The sequence below is a fragment of the Gastrolobium bilobum genome, unplaced genomic scaffold, assembly GCF_033153095.1.
Source record: "Gastrolobium bilobum isolate Gb01-03AN ecotype WA unplaced genomic scaffold, APGP_CSIRO_Gbil_v1 utg53169, whole genome shotgun sequence".
Classification (NCBI taxonomy): Eukaryota; Viridiplantae; Streptophyta; class Magnoliopsida; order Fabales; family Fabaceae; genus Gastrolobium; species Gastrolobium bilobum.
The window spans coordinates 368,987-379,936 of record NW_026898687.1 but is presented as its reverse complement, the minus strand read 5'-3'; the positions used below and the strand labels follow the sequence as shown (position 1 = coordinate 379,936).

Genomic DNA, 10,950 nt, shown 5'->3' with positions numbered 1-10,950 from the left:
TACTAATAACCCATTTGGGCTTTAATAAAAGAGCAAACCCAACAATCTCCCACTTGCTCTTTTGGATACAAACTTGAGTCGTAAAACCCAAGATCATGTAACCCATAAGTCATCATCTATCCGAAAAATACCCCATCCCTTGTCTCAAGCTAGCTTGGGGATCTACCATCTGTTATTAATCAAAGCTCCTGATAATCAACGAATGATTATCTAATTCGGTGCTACTCCACTAAAAGCCCGAACTTGAACTCCAAGATTAACAACACTTATAACATGAATATGCATCGCCCCTTGTAGAATGTCTATAATTGATTGACAAGTTTTCTGTAACTCAATCAATTATTTATTCCCTTGACTATGATAGTTTCTCTAATGGATTACATGCACTGGCCAGTGTCTTTAATATCCAAGTACTGAAACATATCAAGGGGACATATCCTACAAATTCCATGTTGTATATCTCATAAATACCGATAATCAAATAATCTCACTCCCAAAATACCGAGTTATTGGCCGTCAATAGATCGAACCTCTCCCGTTGGTAAATCAAAGAATGAAAACTATTTGATTACCTATTTATAATAAACTCAGGATTAAGAGCAATCACATAACTATAGTTAACTGGAGATTTGATACCTTATGACAGAAAAACAACCTTAATCAAATCTCTCCTTGATCCTTTCAATGTGAATGTTAATTCACACCAATATTTTACAATGATTCGGACAAAATCATTTCATAAAATATTGCAGCCTGAATAAAGTGCCCAACTTTATTTAACGGCTGTGACTCCATTCATCAATTGTGAGAACCTATGATCATGTCCTCCATGAACGTATCCATATGATCATATACTCCACAATTTGATCCGGACCTTTATGTTTGTAAATAGTGCGCAAAATAAATAAATAAAACCTTATTTATGAAATTCAGAAAATTATTTTATTGTTTCATCGTCTTACTCCAAGAGCGCAATGAAACCAATAACTCCCACTTGCTTAATGCAAGTCTGGGATCCTCCTAAGACCCAAAGAAGTAACATGCCTCTCGAACACAAGTTCAGGCAAACTCTTAGTAACTGGGTCTGCAAGATCCACCTCTAATGCTATCTGAGTTTAGTGAAAAACTCATAGCTCGAGGTTGATTTTCTTGAGTCAATATCCACTTGAAATAACTGAATTTTTGAAAACTCAGCTTTTCAAGACTCCCACTAGAATATACCAGCATATAATCTCTCGTTCTCCAAAGATACTTGAGTACATGCTTAACAATAATCTAGTATTCCTCTAGGTTCAAAATGGTACTATCTCACTACTCCTACTACGTGACAGATGTCTGGTTTAACGCCCAACATGATATGCGTGAGTCTACCTTTGCCAAAGCATAAGATATCTTGCTCATGCATTCTTCCTTCTTAGAAGTCTTTGGTCACTCCTTAGGAAGATGAATTCCACATATGAGAATTATAATTATTCTCTTAGAATTCTCATGTTGAATTTTGGGTTTTGTCAATGTAAGTAGCCTGAGGTGATGCCAACAACTTATTCTTCCGGCCTCATAAGAGTTTTATACCGAGAATATAATTGGCTTCCCCAGTACTTCCATACCAAAACACTAACTTAGCTAACTCTTTATGCTTGATATTACCTCCACATTGTTTCTAATAAGGAGCATATCATCTACATAAAGTACCAGAAAAGCTATTGTCTTCCGTTGTATCATTTACATACAAATACACATCATTCATCAAGGTTCTCTCAAAATCATAATTTTGATAACCTGATCAAAACTGATGTTTCAAGACCTGGATGCTTGCTTAAGTCTATGAAATAGACTGTCACAACTTGCATACCGTGTGTTCCTACTCATTTGCTATAAACCCTTTTGGTTGTTGTATGTAGATATCATGACATCCAACTCCCAAAATGAAATCTCAGACTTATAGCAACTAAGAGAATCTTGATAGACTCAAGCATGGTATCTGGCAAAAAATGCCTCCAAGCTAGCTTTAAAGGTTTTCACCTTTCTGTCCATCCTCTCTTTGCCTTTTATGTTCACATGCACCTTGTGGGTTTTACCCCTCTTGGTGTCTTTACTAGGACCGAACGGAGTTGAAATACAAGTATTTCATCTCATTGTTCATAGCCTGAGCAACACTTGATCAACAACATCTTCTAGTGCATTATCGTAACTAGTAGGATCGATATCACTCAACAAGACACAACTTGAGAGTTAACAAGGTTCTCTCCCACTACGAATGTACTGCACTAGACCTTGTGTATTTATAAGTAAAACAAAAAGTGGGTCAAATGATGGATCTTCAATTTCTTGAGGATCCGCTTATACTTGATATTGTTCCTTTACATGTGATACTAATATTTCTACTAGTTTCACTTATATATTATCATGTTGAATTTCCAATCATGGTTCTCTTGTTTGTTCACTTAGAGATATATTTATCCCCTCTTGAACAATCAAGGGAACAGTGGATGAAGCTTCTAGAGATTCTGGAAATTCTTGAGCTGAGATAAATCTCATCAAGAATAACCTAACTTAAGAGCTTATAATTTCTCATCTAGTCCTCCTTTAAGAAAATCATGTGAGTGCTCACTTAGATTATCTTGTCCTTAAGACTAAATAAAAATCATCCCTAGTTCTCTTAGGGTAGCCAAAAGATATGCACTCTTCCATACAAGATTCCATCTTATTTGACTGCTGTTGTAGGACGTGTGCCGTAGCACCCTAAATCCGAATAGGGTTTGATCTGGGCTTGCACCCTTTCCATAATTCTTTAGGTGTCTTTACAACAAACTTTGATGGAACCAAGTTAAGAAGATAGATTTCCTTCTCTTAGGCATCTCCCTTGAACAACATTGGCAAAGATGAATAACTGAACATGATCTTCACCAAGTCTAGAAATGTTTGATTTTTGCATACTGCAACTTCATTCAACTAACGCATTCTTAGAGTTGACAGTTACGAAAACTATCCCCTCTTAAATCAGGTAAGACCTGAAATTGCCAGACAGGTAGCCAAACACTTTAGTAGACCAAAGTGGTTTGATTTGAACACCTACATGCTTTTCTGCCTCAGACTTAAACCTCTTGGAAACTTCCAAAAGCTTTAGACTTATAGCGCACTTGGTTCATCTGTCCAAATCCAGGGTAAACATTCATATAATGAAGTACTCATCACCTCTTCTGGTCTGAACGCTAAGTGGTCCACATACTTTAGTATGTACCAGTTCCAGTTGAATAGTTGCGCAAAACCTTTTTGACCCTTGTAGGATTGCTTGGCCATTTTACCTTCCAAATAGGACTAACATGTAGCTGTTAGTTAAAAGATTCTTGAACTTTCAGTCCCTCTTTTAACTAAAACATGTTTGCTACTTGAGATCATGTGACTCAATCACAAAGGCCAAAGTTGTTTCATTTGAAACTTTTATTTCTTTGGTGAAAATCCTTCTTCATCATCCTTTCCATTCAACACAAAAAATTTAGGGGGTATAGGACAAAGGTAATAAAGACTATTTAAACAATGTACCAGAACAAAACAAGACGAAGATGAACTTCGAAATGTAACTGAGGAATCAATTGCATTGTCAAACCGTGTTTTAACCAAAACAACTAACAAAAATTGAATTCCTCTTGAAATCTGGAACAAATAAACAGTCACCCAAAACCATAGTCTTATAAATAACTTGTCCTACTGCAAATGCAGACACAAATTCCCATTTTCAAGCTTAAAATATCTATGTCCATTGCTGACAGGTATGCCATGTTTGAACTACTACAAAGAGTAACAAACATAATCAGTGATTCCTGAATCAATAATTCATTCACTGATCAGGCCTTGATATGCCCATGTCAGGTTCTTTTCATCACCTCTGGGCAATTTTTCTTTCAGTGTCCCTTCAGTCTGCACTTGAAGAACTTGCCTTGCGGCTTCTTCATAGCAACTGGTTTGACAACTGATAACCAAGTCATTTTGTTCTTGTTACCACCCTTGGGTTTCCCTTTGGATTTAACAAGACTCTTAGCAAAACCTGCACCGACTGCATTCTGTCTAGCAGAGCTGCTAGACGCAGCAAACATGTCATTAAGAGTCTGAAGCATTTTACTCCACTCTTAATCATGTACACTTGCTTCTGCAAGTATTTGGAAAGACTGACAATAATATAGCAGCGAACTACCATATCTGCCCTTTCCCAATCTGAGAAATGCATCTTAGTTTCCTTAGACACATTCTCTGCAGGTTGCTATGGCCCTCGCATTGTCAGGACAAATTTTAGCTTCCATGTTTTAGAACAATATCAAAAAATTTGCTTTTCACTTATTCATAGTTGGTACCATCTAGAGGTTTTCGACTCAAAATCATTTCTAAGATATTTTCTGAAAAACATATAAAGCACACAATTACAAACAAATAATGCAATAAACAAACGAAGTGCGAGTAGATTCTCATAACTACTCTTGTTTATTGTTAACAATCCTTCAGTTTATCTTTACAAGGCTTACGATGGGCAAGTCACTTGTAAAAACCAAAATTGTTATTTGGGCCTTCAGTGCCATTGCCAGAGCCTCGATGGGAGGGTTAACAATTTTACCAAAGTTGAATGTAATTAACCATTGTTTAATTTCAAAATTATCCTTAGTGTCTAAGCATTGCCGACGATGGGCCGTACAATACTTTACTAAAATTTTGAAATTATTAAGATTTAATCTAGTGAAATCTGATTATCCTTATCCGATGGGGCTTCAGCGATAACCATTTCACTAATAAACCCACAAATGGAGCCCGCAGGTTTTAAAATTAATTAATTTTTTAAAACCTTCAACCATTCAACATTTTTATTTGAGAATTTTCATAAGCCCTGTCGAATTCATTGTTTAATTTCAAAATTATCTTTAATAACTTAATATTATCGACGATGGGCCGTACAATACTTTATTAAAATTTTGAAATTATTAAGGCCCAATAAAATCCAATCATGCTAATCCGTTGGGGCCTCACATGATTATTTTATTGATAGGCCCACAATGCGCCTGGAGGTTAAATTAATTTCTTAATTTAAATCTCCTCCCATAATTATTTAGGTCCAATCTAATAAAATTCAATCATGCTTATTCGATGGGACTTCACATGATTATTTTATTAATGGTCCTATAATGTGCTTGAAGGTTAAATTAATCTCTTAATTTAAATCTCCTTCCATTCAACATAAGCAACATTTTCTAATTTCCAAGAATTATTTAATGGAGAGTATCCTTTGTTCGATTTCAAAAACTATATAAGTAAGAGCGCCGATAAACGTGCACTAAGCTTAACATAATTTTGAAAGCATTAAGGTCCTGAAATGCGGTCACTTTACGTCAGCGTGTGCTCCAAACAATCATGATACATGAATGTTGTATGCAGCGTGTGTTATTCCATGACCATTTCAGAAAACCCACAAATTACTCGCAAAATAAAAGAATTCTCTTAGGAAATTTTCTCTAATTATTTTTCTAGATTTAAATCATCCAAATAGCTGACTTAATTATTAATCTAGATTGCAACAATCATAATAATTATCATTTATGAGGATAATTTGAAATCAAAATAATTTCCATAACGATTATTTGTCTTGATGTTAATTATCCAAAATTAATTAATTCAATTATTAATCTAGATTTTTAATAAAAATAATAATAATTATTAATTAATTTCTTAGGATGATTTAAAATTAAAATAATCCCATAATAACTATCATACTAGTCGCTGAAGACATAATAGCTATTATGCTCATGCAATCATACAAGTTATGCAACAATATGGCACCACCTATTCTATATGGCATGTTATCGCAATAAAGCATGTTATCAATCATATAATTTATACCAATCAATAAAAGCATTAAATAATAAATCATAATTACTTTAATCCATGGCCTTCCTATTTTAAAGAAAATAAAATAAAATTAAATTAAATTGAATAATACAACTTTGGAATTCGACTTTCGCCTAGCCTATAGTATCTGTCTCAAGCCTCTTTAGGGTTTCCATGGGCCCAAAAGCCCAAAGACCCAATCCTTTGGCGAGAAACCCTAGGACGTGAAAGAGGAACCCTAGCCGTCAGGTCTGCCGCGCCATCACCCGAAGTTAAATCAGGCTGAAACTCCAGGGGAATGACCGGACGGAACCCTAGCCACGTAGAGACGAGTGCACCGCCGGAACCACCCAAAAAAGGTGGCCGGACGCTCCCTCACTCTCCAATTCTTTGCCGGAGAGTGGCGACCACTCTCAGCCGCTTGTGGAGGCGCGTGGGGGAGCGTTAAGGGTTCGATGGCGGCGATCCACCCACCGTTGCGTTCATCTTTCCGTCCTCTTTCCAACCATATATAGATTGCCCCATTCCGAGATCGTTAAGTCCTCGAAAAGTCTCCGACAGTGCTGACTGCGCATCTTCCTCGCGATTTCTCGATCTTGAACTTTTACAAAATATTGAAAAAATACACAGAAATTCCAAAAATAAACAAAAACAGTAAGGAGGAAACCTAATCATATGAGATTAGCCTCCTTGTTACAAATCGAGAAATACACGAGAGACCCTAACCATGGATTAAAGCATTTTTACCGATTAAAATTTAAACTTTTATGAAAATGAATTATAAAATACACATGCTAGATTCATACCATAATCATAGAACCCTAGGTGCCACATTTCAAGAAGCAAAACTAATTACATGAATAGTGAAACTAGATTCACATACCAATGTACAGCCAAGGCTCTGATACCAATTGAAGGAAATCTTAGATTTATGCGGAAGCGGTTTAGGACCTAGTACATTGGTATGCTTACCGAATCATCCTTGTTTCACAATTACCTCTCGGTGCGCAAGTCTCGTGTAGAATCTTCCCTTGTAGGATTCCTCTTCACGAACAGCTCACCTCAGCGCCGCAACACGAACAACCTCCTTGAAGCTGGACTGTGGCAGATCTTCCAAACTATCTCTCGAGGAGGAAGGGGAAGTGTGTGGGCACTGATTAGATTCTGAGCTTGCCTCTTTCTCACAAAAAAGACCTTGGAGGTTGATGACTTAAGAGGTACTATTTATATAGGTTCCAAGAAACCCTAGCTCATTGGGCTATAGGTTCCTTGGGCTCTTCTCATACTAATAACCCATTTGGGCTTTAGTAAAAGAGCAAACCCAACAGTTGGAATGGTAAGATGGTATCTGTCTAATCCAGGCCGAGAACACTGGGAAGCTGTTAAGTAGATTTTCAAATATCTCAAAGGAATGACAAGCTTATGCGTATGCTTTGGAGATGGTAAAGTCGAGATGGAATACTTTACGAATGTTGATTTAGGGGGAGATAATGACTCTAGAAGATCGACTATCAGTTATTTGATGACTTTGTCAAGAGGTGTTGTCCTTTGACAATCGAAATTGCAAAAATTTGTTGCACTATCAACAACTGAGGTTGAGTACATAACAGAGACTGAAGCTTGTAAGGAGATGATGTGGATGAAGAAGTTTCTCCTTGAACTCTGTCATGAGTATGATAAGTATGAGCTGAAGTGTGATAATCAGAGTGAAATCCACTTAGCAAAGAATTCTGTCTATCGCTCCTGCACGAAACATATTGATGTGAAATATCACTAGATCCGGTTGATGAAAGAAAACAAACAACTTAAACTAGCCAAGGTGCAAACCAACTGGAATTGGGCAGATATGATGACGAAGCGGGTCGAAGCAAGGAAATTTAAAGATTGCTGTCAAGGTGCCCGACTACTGAACCCTGAGCATTAAAGTCGTAAGGGGAGATTTGTTAGGCTGTGTTCCTTCTTTGATGCTTGGTGGCTAGGCTGGCACTTCATTTATGGGTACATGACTCAATGTCTGAACACAACTATCTCAATGAATGTTGTCCACCTAATTATTGATGAAGACTCTAGAAGAAGGTGTAAGGTTCTCCTCACTTTTTTAAGCAAACAAAACCTCTTATGACAAGGTGCAGACATTCTATGAGTGTGTGAATCCTCTGAAGAGAAGTTTGAGTGAGATATTCTTTAGAGAAGATCTTTATAACCATCATTGTTGGTGAAGCTTGAGTGTATATCTAATGTGACTAGGGAAGTTTGAATCCTTTGTAATCCTACTGTTTCATAGTGGAAGATTTTCTGGACTAGTATCCCATGATTTTTACTCATCTACCTTAGAGGAGGTTTTTCATGTTAAAATTTGTAGGGCCTTTATCTCTATTTCTCGTCTCTTATATTTTCTTGTTTCTGTGTTTCTTGACTGGTCGATTACTATTATTTGTTTGTGTTGGCCGACTGACAATACTAAATTGTCGATTGGTAAGACTGGATTGCTGAGGGGTAAGCTTGAAGACTTAAGACTGTCTGATTGTGTGTGTGTCGGACGGTAAAGCTTGTAGTACTGACCAATAAGCTAGTAGTGTCGGGCAGAAAGCTCGTGATAGTTGATCGATAAACTTTTTCCGCGCGAATCATTGGACCCCGTCCTAACAATGTTATCAGAGTCAATGGTGGATTGACTTGTGGTGATCAGAGTATTTGAAGATATGAGAAGCCAATGTGTTAATGAGTGTAGCTAAGCCTTGATGGAAGAGCCAATTTTGATGAGAAGTCAAGCATTGATGAACCCAATAAATACTCGAAGAAGTTTCTCCTTAAGGGGAAAAGAATGTGCGCCTAGGACCCACACTTGAGGGAGAGATGTTGAGGAATCCAAGTGTGAGTGACTAAAACTTCATATTGGTTAACAATGGATTAAGTGAGTACCATATAAATAGAAGAACCCATGCACCTAATGCCTTAAGATTTGGGTTTGACTCTGGTATATAAAACTAGTTAATATCGTTGCTCACTTAATCTATAAATGACAATCTCTACCGTGAACTCCTCTTGCCAGACGCAACCCTATCACGGTATGATCCTCGTTATACTAGCAACAACTATTTAAGGGAGCTCACATGCATAAACAAAGGATTAAACACCTAATACCTAAATCATACTCTATGGAAGCCTACCCCTAATACCCTGCATCGTTGGGAAAATAATTTTATGGTCATGGACCATTGAATAATTTTGTATTCCCTCTCACATTAATTTTTCATTTTGCTCGTAATTTTTAATTGTTTTCTCATTTTACCCCTCTATAATATTAAGGGACCACATGATCCAGACCATGAAAATAAATCTCGCATCCCTTATTCTTATAAACAGATCATTGTGCGGACATGTAAAGCAATAGTCAACTTCCTTAATACTTACACATACGGACCATCATATTACACAAAAGAATAATGTCCTCTGCTTTAATTTATTGAAATATAATATACATTAGTATAAAATAATTTTGCCACTTTTATAGTTTTTTATATTTTTTAGGACTAAGTTCCAATAAACTTAGAGGAGTTCCCACACTCAAGTAGGATCTAGGTAGCCGTATAATTTTTGTATCCTTGCTCGCGCGAAGAAAATAGGGCCCCACTTAACTTTAATATAGACGAAAAAACAAAAAGGTTTCGCCAGCATCCAATTTCTAAGTCATCTCCATGGAGACGTGATGGAGTAGGAAACGTGTGGCATGATCTCTGTGTCTCTTCCAGAAGCCAACCCCACCCAACATCTCAAGCTATCACAATCCAATTGAAAAAAGACAAGACCTTTAAACCACCCTTTCTTCTAGAGAACATATTAATAAAATCTCACAAAACTAAGCCTGCATGTAACAAATATATTTCATAATAATTTGATTGATATCATAAAATTATGATGGATATCAACTAGTATTAATAAAATAATTAGACTGATATTAATTAATTATAATTACATTAATTAGGATTATTTAATAATGTATTAGGATTAGACTAAAATTTAATCAATTGATTATTATTATGTATTATCGTTTTATTATAAAAGATTAGTTGGTTGAATGGAATAAAAAATAATAATTTTTTCACAATTTTTCTTATTTTAAAAATAATGTTCTGAAACTGAATCACCCCTCTTTGTATCACATCTAATTTTTCTTATTCGCTGTCACTGTCAGTTTTATTATAAGTTTTTCCATTTTGTGAATATCGTAATAACAATCATATTGTTCAGAAACTTCCTAGGCAACCCCCCCATCTTGGAGTTTTTATAGTCTTCGAAACCCCTCAATTCTTCGGAGCTCTCTTAAACCTCTCAGATTTTTTGAAGCTCACCAACAAAAATACAAGACATGGGTATGAAAAAGCTTCATGTGCTCGTGCTGTTAATAGTCTTGGTTGTTTCAATCTCAGAGAAACCTTCAGTTGTAGAAGGAAGGGCACTTTCCTTAATATCTCATCAAGGTTAATAAGAACTTTCAGAATTACTCTTTTCTCTTATTCACTTGATCATCTGTTTCTCATGCTTGTGCCTTGTGCTATATATAATTGCTCATTGTGCTTGATGTAATTTCAGGGTACTCAAAGATTTTTGCAACACTTGGAGTTGTTTGCAAGTGTTGTGATGGGATTGAAGGTGCCTGCACAAGCACATGGACAGAGTCTTGTTCTAACCTGCAGTGTTTCCCTTGGAAATCACACTAGTTAATTTAGTTCATATTTTCTAGTTTTTATTTGTTGTATATCATGGTTAAGAAATATTATAGAAATTAATTATATAACCTTTGTGAATATCTGTGCTAATACTTTGGGACATCAAGAGCATTAAGAAGAAAGAAGAAAGAAGAAATTGCTGAACAGAGAGAACGGTGACTATAAAACTACTGATTTTATTTTTTTATAATAATAATAAAAATAGCCTTAGCAACAATACCATATGGCAGAAAAGCAAAGAAATGCCCACATTTCAGTAATCTTAAAGTAACAAAGTAAAGATTAAGCACCGGTATGTTTTAAACCACATTCACCTCTCTTGGAGTGGAATCCAAATCCTCAATCTTAGTAA

The 10,950-nt window shown here is 36.0% G+C and overlaps 1 protein-coding gene across 1 annotated transcript; it reads left to right on the top strand.

The window, feature by feature from the left end:
- Nucleotides 1-10,137: 10,137 nt before the first annotated feature.
- On the top strand, nucleotides 10,138-10,630 carry LOC133318405 (uncharacterized). The gene is made up of 2 exons (XM_061520395.1): nucleotides 10,138-10,349; nucleotides 10,462-10,630. Exons 1-2 carry the CDS (start codon nucleotides 10,238-10,240, stop codon nucleotides 10,587-10,589), a joined length of 240 nt encoding a protein of 79 aa, XP_061376379.1. The 5' UTR covers nucleotides 10,138-10,237; the 3' UTR covers nucleotides 10,590-10,630.
- Nucleotides 10,631-10,950: the final 320 nt, after the last annotated feature.

Excerpts from the sequence above, each read along its gene's own strand:
- LOC133318405 (XM_061520395.1), top strand. The coding sequence starts at position 10,238 with ATGGGTATGAAAAAGCTTCATGTGCTCGTGCTGTTAATAGTCTTGGTT. Across the intron at positions 10,350-10,461 it reads TTCCTTAATATCTCATCAAG|GGTACTCAAAGATTTTTGCA; the intron begins GTTAATAAGAAC and ends ATGTAATTTCAG.